Genomic DNA, 16,259 nt, shown 5'->3' on the forward strand with positions numbered 1-16,259 from the left:
GGGTCATGGTCATCATCGATTGTGTCTGGGAGTCGAGGCAGTTCTATGAGCCTTGCCACGGGACGGGTGTAAGTGCGACCCTGGACGAGCACTTCAGCTGCTCGGACCTTGCCGTCGGCACCGGTGATCACTTTACTTACGCGGCCGGCCGGCCACATAGCTCTGGGCAGTGATTGATCAATAATCATGACGACTGTTCCTTCTGTCAAATTGTCTCTCTCCTTTACCCACTTCTGGCGGGTCTGTAGAGACGGTAGGTAGTGCAGTAGGAAACTGTTCCAAAACTTGTCGGCTAATACTTGGCTGTACCTCCACATTCGTCGGCCGTTCGCTTCTTCAGGCCGGTACATTGTCTGGGGTAATGTGGGATCTAGCCGCCCCATCAGGAGTGTGTTGGGGGTAACTGGGTCGATATCCGCCACATCACTGGAGACATATCCGAGGGGCTTCGAGTTAAGTACTCCCTCAATCTCCGTGAGGACTGTCATTAGGACTTCTTCCGCCACAGTCTGGGCCCCAAGTACTGCGTACAGGGCTGTCTTTATGGAGCGCACTTCTCGTTCCCAAGTGCCACCGAAGTGGGGTGCGTTTGGGGGGTTGAATTGGAAATCAACCTGTGCTGGAGCGAGGTGGGTCTTAAGTTCTGGGCCCATAGCTTGGAAGCTCTCTCTCAGCTCTCTTTCGCCGCCTTTAAAGTTTGTCCCATGATCGGACAATAGGGTAGACGGTCTTCCTTTCCGTGATATGAATCTACGGAAGGCCATAAGGAATGAGTCTGTGCTCATGGTCGGGAGAAGCTCGATGTGTATCGCTCTGGTGGTCATGCATTTGAATACAATACCCCACCGCTTCTCGGTTCCTCTTCCTTTCTTTATGTGCAGCGGGCCAAAGCAGTCCATACCCGTTGAGTGGAATGGCTTGTCACCGATTCGGAGGCGACATGGAGGAAGGTCAGCCATCCTTGGTATGCTGGGCTGCGCACGCCACTTGCGGCAGTCTAGACATGTTCGTTGGAAGCGTCGTACCGCCTCTCTTCCTTGTAGGATCCAGTAACGACGTCTGATTTCCGCGAAGACTCTTTCTGCTCCTGCGTGATGTACATCCTCATCGTATTTCTTTATAATCAGCTCTGTGACCTTGTGTCGGCTGTTCAATACGATCGGGTATTTAATGTCATCCGGTAGATTGGGGGCTCTGCGTAGGCGACCACCCACTCTGATGAGGGTGTGAGCGTCGCTCTCGGGGGCCAGATGAATTAATCTGCTGTCGGATGGGACGGGCTTTCCTCCCTGTAGACAGGCCAATTCATCTGGGAACGAGTCTCTCTGGGCTCGCTGCAGTAGAAGCAATTCTGCTTCCTCGTAGTTAGCCGCTGACATATCAGCGGGGGACTTGCACTCCGGGTGGTACCGCAGGAATGTTCTTTGTTGTGCACTCTCTATGGACGTGCAATCGTTTATGTTAGGGTCGGTGGAGGCTACGGTGCTCAATCCACAGAACACAGACTTCTTAATTTCCACCTCCTCTGGACTTGCTTCCCTCAGGATAGGCATGGGCCACTGTCCTTCCGGGAGTCTTAGGAATGCGGGGCCGTCACTGTAGACATTGCGACGGGTGAGGTCATCCAGGGGCATCCCCCGGGTAATGACGTCAGCTGGGTTCTGTTTTGTATCAACGTAGCGCCACTCTGTTTCTCCGGTTAACTCTTCGGTTAAGTCTTGAATCTCGGTGACTCTGACTCCCACGAAGACTTTGTACTTGCATGAGTCCGATTTGATCCAGGCGAGTACCGTCGTGGAATCTGACCACAGGATTGTTCTAGACACCGGTATGGTGAGCTCACGTTGGATGAGCGTGGCTAGGTGCGCTCCGGCTAGGGCTGCGCAGAGCTCTAGACGTGGGATAGATTGTTGCTTGCATGGGGCTATTCTCGAGCGGGCGAGAAACAAATGCTGTGTAGATCTCTCCCCCTTGGTCTTGGGCCCGCAAGTAGGCTACTGATCCGTATGCGACCTCTGAGGCGTCACTGAAGACGTGTAAGTCCATTTTACATGTCTCTGGCCTCACCGTGGGTGGGAAGTAGCTTCGGCGCATATTAACGCCTGGGAGTGAGTGGAGCTCCATCTCCCACTCTCTCCAGGTGGATTCAAGGTGTGCGGGAATGGGGTCGTCCCAGCCCTGGTCCTTGTCCCACAATGCTCGTACAATCATTTTTGCCCTGGTGGTGTACGGTAGAATACATCCTAGCGGGTCATATTGTCGGGCGAGTGTTGTGTACACACTCCGTCTGGTGGTCGGCGCCGCCGCCGGCCTTCCCTGCTCCGTAGTCAGGGGCTTGTGTCTGTAGTGAAGCGAATCTGTTTTGAATCGCCACACCAATCCCAGGGTCATCTCCTGGGCTTCTCCCGGGATTGTAGCCATCCAGGTCTCGCTGCTGGCTGCCTTGTCCTCGGAGGAGAGGCTGCGCAGTACTTGCGGATCGCTGCTGGCCCACTGCCTGAGATCAAAGCCGCCTTTGATCAATGAGGCGCGGAGTTTAATCAGGAGAGCCTCGGCTTCTTCCTGGGTTGAAAGGCTTTGTAGACAGTTGTCTACGTAGAAGCTGTTCTTTACGCTGTGTCGGACCTCTTCGTCCGCTGCTGGGTCCTCTGCTACATGTTTCTGTAGTGCAAATGTCGCACAGCAGGGGCTGCACGTCGTTCCGAAGGGGAGGACTTCCCATTGGTAGATGGCTGGGTGCTCATCTCCTGGCTTCTCTCTCCATAGGAACCGTAACAGGGGCTTGTCCGCCTCTACTAGTCTCACCTGCAGGAACATTCCTTTAATGTCCCCGCTGATGGCCACCTTTTCCTGGCGGAAGCGGAGTAGAACGCCGAGTAGGGAGGGGCCGAGTGTGGGACCGGGCAGTAACTCTTTATTCAGATTTTGGGATCCGATCTGGTAGCTGCAGTTAAATACTATGCGGTCTTTACCGTTGTGATGGACCTTGTGGTGGGGCACGTACCACGATTCAGTGGTCTGGTCAGCCTCTTTAATGTCCATCTTTGTGACGTGTCCCGCTGTGATGAGCTTCTCAATCTCAGCGCGGTATACACTCTCTTGGGCGGGGTTCTTGGCTAAGCGCCGCTCCGTGTTCAGCAGGTACCGTTCTGTGGCGTCTGTCTTGGCGTGGAAAGTAGGCATTCCTTCTCGCCGCAGGAGTGGCGTGGCGTATCTCAACACGCCGTTGACCGGGACTCTCTTGGTCCCTGTCTCGAGGAGGTGAATTGCGTAAATGTCATCTTTAGAGCGAATGTCTTTCTTTCCGTTCTTAAAGGGCATTTGTTCTAGGGTCCATAGCCGCTCTACGTGTTGCAGGAGTGCGGTTTCTCCCTCTGTGACTCGGGAGTGGAGACATCTAGTGGCTGTACTTCGGTTGAGAGATTTGGCGAGCGGGCCTTGGAGAGTCCATCCCAAACGGGTCTCGACTGCTGCAGGGCAGCCTCGGGGTCCGGTATGAACCCGGTCTATCGGGACAATGAGGTCTGCATGGTCGGAGCCTATCAACAGGGTCGGCATAGCATTGTCTATGAGCGGGATCGGTAACTTGCGCAGATGTGCATATTTCTCCATCAGCTTGGCGACGGGGTATGTGTACCGCGACAGTCCTATTTCTTGGCTGGTGAAAGCGTCTGCAATCTGGTACCGTCGCTCAGGCTGGCCGCTTGCTGCGATAGAGAATGAGACATTCTCGCCCTTTATCGTCTTCAAATCTCGTCTTATTGTCCGAATTGTCATTTGGGTTTCGCTTCCCCGCAGCCCTAGCTGGGCCGCAGCGGAGGCGAGCAGCAGGGTCTTCTCTGACCCGTCATCGAGGACGGCGTAAGTGTCCAGGACTTTATTCTGGTAGCCTAGTGTCACACGCACTACTTTTAGGAGTACTCGGGCTCCACTGCTGCTGGCGGGATCGATGTACATGACGCTCGCCTTGCGGCTGGATGGTGCAGGTGAAGGGCGCCGTCTGTTACTGTCGTGAAGTATGTCCAGATGGGCTCCATCGCACTTGGTGCACCTTTTCTTTAAGCGGCATTCGGCTGCCATGTGTGAGCGCGCACAGCGAAAACAGCGCTTGTTGGACTTTATCCATTGACCTGCTTCCTCCGCGTTCAGCTTGGGGAAGGAGTCACATTGCGCTAGCCAGTGTTCTTTCTCACAGTAGGGGCACACTATCTTCCACTTCTCCGTTCTGGAGGGGGTACTGTGGCTCCTGCTGCTCGGTACTGACTCCGATTGGTGCATCACAGTCACCGATCTTCTTCCATCATTTAGTCGTCTGGTTCCTTCTCTGGAGCCAGGGGTGCTCCGTCCGAATGTATCTAGCCGTAGGCTGCTGACTTCTCTCGCCAGGAAGTCTGCTAGATCGAGGAGGTTCGGTTCGGGGCCATTCGGGTCTCTGTGGTCCCTCTGCCGCCTAAAGCGCTCCTGCCGAGCGGGCGGCAGCTTCTCCAGGATCCTTTCCACATTTGAGTTGGCGTAAAGTTCATACTTCCCCTTCTCTCTTTGCGCTCCCAACATCCCTACCAGGGACTGCACTCTGATGGACAGGTCGTCCAGTGCTCGATTGTCTATTGCTGGGGGTAAGCGGTCGATGTGTCGGATCTCCTGGATCACGTAATCCCATATGCGCCCATACCTCTGGTCCAATGCTACCAGCGCTGCTGTGTATGGGGTGGTGGAAGTCGCGTAGGCGAGCGCTATATTATGTGCGCGGGGCACCTTTAAGTGCTGCAGTAGGATGGCGTATTTGTGGCGTTCATCCAATACATCCACCAACATGGTCTCCAGACACATGCGGAGTTCTGTATACTGGGCCCGGTTCTCTTGGGTGAAGTCGGGTACCATAGGCGTGCCAATGTATGACGCTGACTGTGGATACATCGGCGAGCGTTGGGGGAGAGGCCTCCTAGGCGAGTCTCCTCCCGCTCCTTGGTATGGGCTGGTACCGGCAGTGTACCATGGCCCGCTTGTCCAGGTGCTGTTCCTCGGTGCGGGTCGTGCGTCGTGCTCACCCGTGTATAGAGTCGGGGGTCTGTAGCGCAGCTCCGCGGGAGTATAGCCTGGGCTGTACCGGACCTCCTGGTCCGGTAGAGTACTGTGCTGTCTTCGGGCGCGGTTCTCCTCCTCTTCCTCTTCGTCTTCAGTTAGGTCATCCAGTGCTTGTCGTCTCTGGTTTAGCCTCTCCACAGGATATGCTGCTCCTTCCCGGTTGCTAGGTCTCGCTTGGACCGGTGGGGGGAGGTGGTCTGTGGGGGGTATAGACCTCGTCTGTTGGTCAAGTTCAGGGTTGTTTACTCGGCTAGGGGATGCCGCCCTGGAGGTGTGTCTAGACGAGTTCCTGGAGCCTCTGGCGGAGGGAGAGGGTGTTGTCCGTCTGATCAGCTGTTCTATTAGTTGCGCTTGCTGTCTGTCGCGCTCTGCGTCCCGTAGAGCACCAGCAGCTGCTCGCTGGCTGTCTGCTCGGTCTCGGGCCACATTCTCTTCCATCTGAATGCGTCTTATTTCCAGGCGTATGTGCTCTTCTTCGCTCCGTTGCTGTAGCTGCAATCGATCGCGTTCACCCTGGAGTCTATCGCGTTCAGTAGAGGCTTTCAGGCTGACGAGGAATGCCTGCTGTAGGGTCCTCTCTGCCTCGCTGGGAGAAGGCGGTTGTATAGGGGAGCCTTCCCTCGGGGTACTCCTTGCGGAGCCTTGGAGCTCTATCTCCACGGTGCTCTCCCCGTCTTCTTCCGTGCCGAGTTCTCTCTCGGTAGCGTTGTATTCCTCCCGGGACTCATCGGGGACTACTTCTTCAGTACTGGCGGGGTGTGAAGTCATGTCTGGTTCCCACTGGTCCCCACCGTGAACTTGGTCAGTTACATTAGAGCCCGTAGGGGCCTCTATGGTCGGGGTAGTCTGGGCGTTGGGGTTAGACATACTTTTACTTTCTAGTTTTACCGCGTTTACTGTTAGTAGAAGACTAGGTTGTTGACTGACAGCGTAAGCCTCTAAGTACTGAGGGAGCCGTCGTTCGCGCTGCGGGCGTTGGTTAGGAGGATCGTTTCGTGGAGTGTTCATCATAGGCCATTTCAATATTAATAACACTATATTAATATTACACTGATTACCCTCCGGCTCGAAGGACCAATTGTAACTGAGGGGTACAATTCCCTGACTGTATTACTAGATATGATACTTACTACCACTACCTTTGTACTTAATATTCGGCCACCCAGTACACGGCATAAATATATTATCATGAACACTCTCACGTAGATGAAACGGATCCAACACAAATGTACGAATTAGAAACAGGTCTTTATTTCCTACACAGCGATGGTGTGTAGAATAAGCACTTAATCACTTAATTACATTTATGAATTGAAATAGTATGCACTTTTATGGCAAGGAGTATTCGTCGGTATATCAATAGATAATGTCCAATCTCTGAAGGCGCAGGTGGTAAATATACGACCTGGAATAGTTAAGGAATAACAGCAATGATACTTTAATGATTATAGGCTGGATACACTAGAGGGGGTTAATCCGGTCGCTTGTAAGCCGACAGGAGTAGGAGGGGGGGGGGGGGTAGAATCCAGCTGCCTCGTCCGGCCAAGGGTATCCCAGGTGAACCCACTGTAGTGCCGTTCAATGCGCCGGCGATCCTTGGACCACAGATGAAAGCAGGTGGACTCTTTGTGGGCCGGCTCTCTCCGGTCCACGGGGGAGAGATGTGGAGAGACCTCGTCTTGCAGAGCGTCTCCTCACCTTGCGTCCTCTCCAGGGGGGGGGGTTCCAACACACGGTAGTGTCGGGGGTCTTTATCCATAGAATAATCAAAGTATCCAAAGCATAATCCGTGCCTGGGAAGGCGGGCTGTCGTCGGTAGAATAATCCGGTATACAGGTCCACTCGCTCGTCGGCTCTGGGGCTCCTCGGGTGCAGCTTCACATAGGGTCAACCACCCTGGGTAAGCAGCCAGTTCTCTGCCTGCAACGATGGGGTACTGACTACGGTAGTATTCTCACCGCACGAAGCACTATATATTAACAGACTATTATTAGCTTAATAGACTACGTCTAACTCGACGATATAGTGCCAAATATGACTATTCAAATATTAATATACACGATGTCTCAATACCGATGGTAGGCCGAACTTGGCCTTACTCCCACACGTGGCATCGCGGGGAGGCTTTACGTCTGTGACTCTATTGGAGGGTAAGAAACTGGACTGAAAAGAAAGTCCTACTTTAGTAGCGCAGTATATATACGCACTATGAACAAATAGTCCCATTAGTGGTGCGGTAGCCAAATTCCTACGCGGAACTAGGACTTGTTCGTACATGTCGAGCGGTACGTTTGAACTGGGTCTGAGGGGTATGGCAGCCTGGCACCAAGGTCTCGACCAATAGTAGAATGGAGACTATTATGGGATGTTCAGTAGGCTAGAATGGATATTCAATGCATATTGTACAAGGAATATACAAGGGATATCAGGGAATATTAGAGAATATACAAATACAATTAAATATATATATATAAATAAATATATATATTCGGTTTAATCTGGCCCTTCACAACACTAGTGATGCACCGATGTGAAAATTGTGGCCGATACCGATAACCGATATTAATATTGCTGTTCTGGCCGATACCGATATTATTTACCGATGTCGATATCTCTGTATAGAAAACACTTTTTATGATAATGATATTTTTGTTTAAACTTATTTTCAGAATGACTGATATTTTGAAACTATTTAAGGCCAAAACATGTAAAAAGATTTAATTTTTTAATTTAAAAAAAAAAAAAATGTATCTGCCCTATCTTGATATCGGACCGATACCGATGTGTTATATATTATATCGGCGGCCGATATATCGTGCATCACTAAGTGACACCAAACTGACTTGGCTGTATCGTTCTTTGTCCCCCCCTCCCCAGGTTTTTCCCAGCCTGCCCTTGGAGGGCTAGGGGCCATGATGGAGCTGGGAGTGGCCCCCCTGTCTGCAGACAGGCCCCCCAGCGTGGCCGAGCCCCAGCACGCCTCCACTCCACACGGCCCCATGCTGCCTGAGCCCCAGCCCCCCCGCAGCCCGCTGGACCTGACCCCGGGTGAGCCCAGACAGGTTAACCCTTTCACTGCCAACACTACCAACGGGTTAACCCTTTCACTGCGACGACAATACAGAAGGTTAACCCTTTCACTACCACATCCATTCACTGCGACAATACAGAAGGTTAACCCTTTCACTACCACATCCATTCACTGCGACAATACAGAAGGTTAATAACCCTTTCACTGCCACATGACAAAGAGTTGACCCTTTCACTACCACACTATCAAAGGGTTGACCCCTTCACGGCGACGATACAGCAGGTTAACCCTTTCACTGCCACACGACAGGGTGTTAACCCTTTCACAACCACACTACAGAAGGTTAACCCTTTCACAACCACACTGCAGATGGTTAACCCTTTCACAAGCACACTACAGAAGGTTAACCCTTTCACAACCACACTACAGCCGGTTAACCCTTTCACTACCACACTGCAGACGGTTAACCCTTTCACTACCACACTACAGACGGATAACCGTCTGTAGTGTGGTAGTGAAAGGGTTAACCTTCTGTAGTGTGGTAGGGAAAGGGTTAATGGCGGATGTAGCCGTGGAAGCTGTGAGGGACGGACGGAGATAAAGAGGGAACATCCGCGCGTCAGCTGAGAGCGAACGATGCCGCTCAAAAACAGAGCGATAGCTGAGTCAGGAAATTAATTCTGGAGCACGCGGTCAATTCAAAGGAACACACGGACATTATGAGAAACGCCCTTCTCCAGAGTCGAGACAAGAAGACGGATATACCAATTTCCTCTCTGTGCGTTCTGTAGAAAGATATCCTGCTGCGAGCTAGCCTAGCTTAGCACAAATGAATGGAAGTGGATAGGGCGGCTACGTGGCATAGTGGGCAAGGCGCTTGCCACGAAATGCTGGAGACATTTGCTTTCAGTTTAGCTGGTCGTTCATACTAATACACATTGGCCGTATTAGGGGGTGGGAAACTGATGGGTGGGGATCGGGCGTTGTGGACAGCGACTCCTACAGGTCGGTTGGTGCGCCTGCACAGTAGAATCAGGAAGTGTCGGGGGCAGCGTGAGCCTCCCACGCGTTACTCCTCGCCACTGAGAGATCGAGCTGCGCAGGTGAAAAGATGCGACTGCTGTTACCTCAAGTACCGGAGGGGACTTGTGCTATGTATGACTTAGTCCACATTGCAGCCGGCTTGTGGGAGGCAAGAAACAGCGTCCGTGACAGGGGAGGGTTGAATTGGATGATACGAAATTGGGATGGGAGAAAATATAGAAAAATGGGAGAAAAAGTGGATCAAAAAAAATGAATGGAAGTGGATACGGACCACTAGCCTAGCTTAAAGCTCCAGGAGAAGTGTTTTTTAGGCCAACAGCTGGGCTGGTGGTCCGTACTAGCATCCATTACATTCACTAACATGTGGACACAGAAGAAGGGTCTGAAGGAGAGGCTCTCTTTGTTGAAACGTTAGTCTGTTCGCACCAATACAATCATGTCTACAATTGCTCCAGAATTCATCTCTTTGATTCAGACAGAAATATCATTTATCCTTTGCTTATTATAGTTTATGTTTACAGCTCCCATGTATGTCTATTTATTCACTACAAGAGTCATTCCAGCCATAATCGGACTCACAAGTGTCTGACGTTAGCCGACTCTGTCACACGATGTATCTTCTCCCTCCGCACTGTTTTACGCCACTGACTCCTGCCCCACGACGAGTCTGTGGTTGTGAGCAATTGTGTGCAAACCCTCTATCTTCTCTAGTCCTGAACGCTAAAGCCTCCCCGCCAGCCCGTTCTTGTGGTACAGTGTTAAACATAGGGTGCAGACAGGTCTGGGACGTGAGAGATGACCCAGATAGCAGAGTGACATCGATTCAATGTTGGAATTACATCAGTGTCATCGTTTTGGTTGAAATTGAATCAACGTTGAATTAATGTTGATAACCGATTTAACCTTTTTCTATGTTGGAAAAACAACATTGAATCGACATTGGCTCAATGGTGACAACTAGATTGCAGCTAAATGTCAACATTGATTCAATATCGTTTACATCGATGCTTCAACATTGAGCCAGTGTTGTTTCTATGTCCGTTTGCTATCTGGGTAATACACCTGAAAAGACGAACAAAATAAAAACAACAGCTATATTGTAGGACCAGTGCAATCATACTTTATAGTTTGAGGTCACTGTTTCAATGTCTCAGTATGATTGTAGAATCAATCATCAAAAAAAACAAATCACTTTGCTGCAGTGACTTCTCTATACCACAGGGGGGCGCTCTCCACTGTTGCCTCCTGACTCAACCCTACCCACCCCAAACCCCACTGTTGACTGTAGTAGGATTCTTTCATCTAAGCCAGTGCAGTGCTGATCTGATGCTCTGTGTATCTCACTGGGTGGAGCAAGGCACTTAACGCTGCAAGGGTTAGGGGTTCTATTCTGTGTGTATAAGTATAAGCCTTTATTTGTCATCAGATTAACACACACACACACATGCGATGGGCGACCCACAGGAACACACACACACACATGCACTGAGTCGCTGACTAAATGTTCTCTCCACTTCCCATCCCGTCGTCCTCCCTCCCCCCCCAAGGGCAGCCGGGAGCAGACAAGGGCGGCGGTGAACGGCGCGCCCGGGGACCAATCCAAGTGCTCCTGTCCGTCTTCGTCAGGGACGCAACAGCATTAGCGATCTGTTGTTGTGCATGTTTTTCCATTGGGTTTATCTTATCGGGGGGGGGAACCCCTTGCGAGCACGGGGGGGGAGAACATGCAAACTCCACACAGAAAGGCCCGGGAGATACCCCACCTGGGTAACTGGCAACACGGCGACCTGGTCCCCAAGCGGGAATTGAACCCATGACCTTCTAGCTGTGAGGCGACAGTGTTAACCACTACTCCACCGTATCTCACTGGGTAGAGCAAGGCACTTAACGCTGCAAGGGTTAGGGGTTGTATTCCTTGTGTATCTCACTGGGTAGAGCAAGGCACTGACACTGCCAGGGTTAGGGGTTCCATTACCTGTGTATCTCACTGGGTAGAGCAAGGCACTGACACTGCCACTTGTGTGTGTGATACTACCCAGTTCAGTGCACATCTAAATGTGTGTACAAAGATTTAGGCTACCAGTATGACACCATTATGTGGCTTGTGTCAGCTAGTGTATATCACACACACACACACACACACACACACACACACACGCACACACACACACGCACACACACACACACACACACACACACACACACAGAAGGGTTAACTGTGCTGACTGCACGTCTCGGCTCTCTGCAGCACAGCTGGAGGTGATTCATTCACAAATCAGTAAATCAATTCTCAACAAGGAATGAAAAGGCATGAAACTAGTAGACCATGCTGCCACTGTGTGTGTGTGTGTGTGTGTGTGTGTGTGTGTGTGTGTGTGTGTGTGTGTGTGTGTGTGTGTGCGTGTGTGTGTGTGTGTGTGTGTGTGTGTGTGTGTGTGTGTGTGTGTGTGTGTGTGTGTGTGTGTGTGTGTGTGTGTGTGTGCTGTATATGTGTGTGTGTGTTTGTGTCCCTGCTCTATATGTGTGATTTATGATGTGTGTGTTTTTGTGTCCCTATGTGCTGTATTTATGTGACGTGCTGTGTTTGTATGATCTGGGTATGTGTGTGTGTGTCCCTATGTGCTGTATTTGTGTGATATATGTGTGTTTGTGTCCCTATGTGCTGTATTTGTGTGATGTGTGTGTTTGTGTCCCTATGTGCTGTATTTGTGTGATATATGTGTGTTTGTGTCCCTATGTGCTGTATTTGTGTGATGTGTGTGTTTGTGTCCCTATGTGCTGTATTTGTGTGGTGTGTGTGTGTGTGTGTGTGTGTTCTGTGTGTGTGTGTGCGTGCTCTAGTTCAACCAGTGAACTAGGTGTCAGGTGGTGACTCAACCCCCCCCCCCCCCCCCCCTCCCGCAGTGAAAGCTTCTCTCAGCTCAGATGTGATTAATCAGTATCAACTACTGCAACTATTAACCACTCAACTCCCGACGCAGCGCCAGAGACGCCTGCAGAGAACAGACTTTACTTCTGGAGCATTCCAGAGATACTCTCAACTCATGCTGCCTCCTCTTATATTAAAGAACCCAGGACGCCTATCGTAAAGAGTAGGGGGTTCCCCGACGTTCCTGGCCAAATTCCCAATCAGGTCTCTGACATCAAGGCCACCTAATCATCCCTTCCCCTTAACACTTTGATTGCCGGCCATTAACATGGTAAAACGTGGTTGAATGCCAGCACCCACTTCAATTATCCCAAGACTGGTAAAATAGATTTCTTACCTTATATCAGATGTTATCCAAAAACATTATTCCAATTCCTGATCGCCATTCCAAATATCGATCACGCTTATTGATTACAGTGTTGGGTACTGTAAATACATAATCCATGCGTTTTCCGGGCCGGCGAGCATAATGGATTCTTCAGTTGGCCTTGACGGAAAAGTAAAATGAGGAAACTGCCCCCCCTCCCCCCCTTCAGCAGTCTAAAGTAATGGGGTGCAGTACCACAGGGAGAGACGATAGGGGGCGGTATCTTCCCAATTGAGCTCAGAGAGACTCTGCAGCACTAATAAAATAATAATAAAAAAAATGGTTCTAAAAGAAATGTGGATTGAATTTGAAATTTATTAGAAGGATAAGCCCTTCTTTAATAAGAATTCAAATGTAAATAAACGATATTTGGTTAAAAATAAAACAAATCACATTAGTTTTACTCTTGACACACGGTAGCCTCCATTAATGAACAACGCCATGAGGTTAAAAGATCTGATCTTCTTAAGATGGCCGCCATATGGTGCCATGCGGGTACCAGGAGGCTCCATGACGGCCTACTGCTGGTGATCTCCTTTGTGTTTCTCTCCCAGTTACTTCAGAGAGGGAGAGACCATTCTGTCATCGGTTTATTAATATGTAGCATAACCCTCCCGAGAACTCCTGTTCTCTACACACCCTGACAGATGTTCCACTTAGGCCATCGTATAGTGTGTGTGTGTGTGTGTGTGTGTGTGTGTGTGTGTGTGTGTGTGTGTGTGTGTGTGTGTGTGTGTGTACACACAGAGATAAACTGGGTCAAAGTCAGCCTTGCTCTTAGTGGGTAATCACTCCTCTCTCCATCCACTCCTCCGCTTCCTGCCTTCTCTCTCATTTCTTTTCCTCCTCTCTCCTTCCCTCGCTTCCATGCTCCCATACCACCTCGTCACCACGACTACCGATACAGCGAAAGGATCCAGGAGCCTGATCCATCCCTGACTTTACCTGATTCATAAACCTAAAGGATATGCTGATACAACACAGCACCCTGATCCTGACTATATGTAGGATCACCATCAAAGTGCTGGAGATATAATACTTTATTTGAGAATATCTGTATTTGCCAGTTACATGTTTTTGCATAATACCTGGAATTCATGTGTAATTTGAGACTTGAGAGTTCTGAAGTCCAGCAGGAGACCAGATCAGGTTCTGATGCCAGTACCTTGGCCAGGGGGGCGACAGCAGGAGTCTGTACGTATCTATAGCGGGTGGTAGGAAGTACCCAGAGGACACACGGGGAAAACATGCTAACTCCACACAGAACCAACCCCCCCTGTATGTATCTAGCGTGTAGCTTTATTGTCATTGCACAATACAGTACAATGACATTAGTTTGTGTGCAGCACCTAAAAGAACGATACCTACACACACACACCACACATCCATGTACCCACACATACCCGCTCTGCCACACGTGCCATTATTCACAAGAACATTAAAAAATAGTAAATAATTTAAAAGCATTGCATCACAGTAGAAAACAAATATTGCACATCGGCGGAAAATATTGCACCTTAGACAATGCCATTATTGCACTCATCCCAACATCTGTCATATTGCACATACAAGTATATATTATAGTGAGGTAGATGTAGATGTGGTGGCAATAGGGGGGGGGGGGGGGGGGGTGATTGTTCAGTGATGGCTCTCAGTACCCAGAGGACACAGGGAAAACATGCTAACTCCACACAGAACCAACCCCCCTGTATGTATCTAGCGTGTGGCAGGACACCTGAGTACCCAGAGCACACGGGGAAAACATGCTAACTCCACACAGAACCAACCCCCCCGTATGTATCTAGCGTGTGGCAGGACACCTGAGTACCCAGAGGACACGGGGAAAACATGCTAACTCCACACAGAACCAACCCCCCCGGTCGTGTTCGAACCCACTCACTCAGGTCCTTGTTACTATGCCAACCACCGCGCCATCGTGACGCTCCACTAGATACAGCTAGCATCCTCCTGTGTGTGGAGAAGGCAGAACATCTAGTTATTTAGTTTGTTTTGACTTCACATAGTATTGAAGTATTCCTTAATCCCAATCCTGATCGTTTTTCTTAGGAATGATATGGGCCTGGTATCTACTGTAATGCCAGTATCGGCCTGGTATCTGATGCCAGTATCGGCCTGGTATCTGATGCCAGTATCGGCCTGGTATCTGATGCCAGTATGGGCCTGGTATCTGATGCCAGTATCGGCCTGGTATCTGATGCCAGTATCGGCCTGGTATCTGATGCCAGTATCGGCCTGGTATCTGATGCCAGTATCGGCCTGGTATCTGATGCCAGTATCAGTCTTGGTGCTTCCCTCCCTGAGCCTCAGACGCATCCTGCGTTGAGCCTCATTATTTTAAATAGTCCGTTTCAACTCAACCATGACCTTTAATGACGTCAACAACATCACAGATTTTCTTTCTTTCTTTCTTTCTTTCTTTCTTTCTTTCTTTCTTTCTTTCTTTCTTTCTTTCTTTCTTTCTTTCTTTCTTTCTTTCTTTCTTTCTTTCTTTCTTCCTTTCTTTCTTTCTTTGTATGATTGTGCATGGTCTTCATACTCTACCCCCTCTCTCACTCTCTCACTCTGTCTCTCCCTCTATTGTGTATATAATTTAATACACAGATGTATATCTATTCTTCCCCGGTACAGTCACATTGAGTGTAACACACAGTGCCACACACTAACCCACAGTAACACACACTAACCCACAGTATCACACACTAACCCACAGTAACACACAGTGCCACACACTAACCCACAGTAACACACACTAACCCACAGTATCACACACTAACCCACAGTAACACACAGTGCCACACACTAACCCACAGTAACACACAGTACCACACACTAACCCACAGTAACACACAGTAACACACACTGTTGTCCTGCACAGCTAGTCCTTCTCCCTGTGCGTGTGTCTGTCTGTCTGTCTGTCTGTCTGTCTGTCTGTCTGTCTGTCTGTCTGTCTGTCTGTCTGTCTGTCTGTCTGTCTGTCTGTCTGTGTCTCTGTCTGTCTGTCTGTCTGGGAAAGAGTGAGCGAGTGTGTGGGTCTGTGTGTGTGTGTGTCTGTGTGTCTGTGTGTCTGTCTGTCTCTCTGTCTGTCCGTTTGTCTGTCTGTCTGTCTGTCTGGGAAAGAGTGAGAGAGTGTGTGTGTGTGTGTGTCTGTGTGTGTCTGTGTGTGTGTTTGTCACTTATTCTTTGTGTTCACATTTCATTGAGGCAGAAAGAATTAAAGCATTTTTCATGCATGAGGGACAGTATCTCTGGCTCAGTCCTCAAGTAGTTGGACCACGACAACAAAACACACACATCCAATTATTCAGTTCAGGGAAACCAAACCAGCGACGTCCTACATGGTTTCTTTCTCCAGCAGCGCTGCATGGTTTCTTTAGTGCCGGCCCTGTATTCCAAACAGTTTCAAACGACGTTTTCTCCGATGTTTCTGTAAATAATTATGCTTCTTAGCAGACTTCTTAGCTTAACATAACAGACCTACAGTAAGTTTGGGGGAACGAATGGGATAACTGGGGTTGCAACAAAAGTGCAACTAGGGATAAAAACACAATGAAATAAAATAATAATAATAAATAATATATCCTTCTTAGCAGACTTCTTAGCTTAACATCCCAGGGAACTAATGGGATAACTGGGGATGTTGTTTGCTCCTGACAAGAGTCTCAAAGTCTGGGGTGATGGTAGACAAAGCAACTCTGAGGTCATGCTCAATGTCCAATCTGTTCCTCTGCTTTGTCTTCAGCTGGACCAGAGCTGAGAAGCCAATTTCACAAAGATAGGTTTTT

The 16,259-nt window shown here is 49.6% G+C and overlaps 1 protein-coding gene across 1 annotated transcript in view; it reads left to right on the forward strand.

Moving 5' to 3' along the window:
- The window catches only part of LOC311237745 (uncharacterized protein), a 256,687-nt gene that overhangs the window by 139,396 nt on the left and 101,032 nt on the right, over positions 1 to 16,259 (forward strand). Inside the window, exon 5 of the mRNA XM_084325722.1 lies at positions 7,963 to 8,133. Coding sequence (XP_084181848.1) covers positions 7,963 to 8,133 — 171 coding nt within the window. The remainder of the gene's footprint in view (positions 1 to 7,962; positions 8,134 to 16,259) is intronic.

This window comes from Notolepis coatsorum (assembly GCF_963971535.1).
Source record: "Notolepis coatsorum genome assembly, chromosome: 12".
NCBI classification, from domain to species: Eukaryota; Metazoa; Chordata; class Actinopteri; order Aulopiformes; family Paralepididae; genus Notolepis; species Notolepis coatsorum.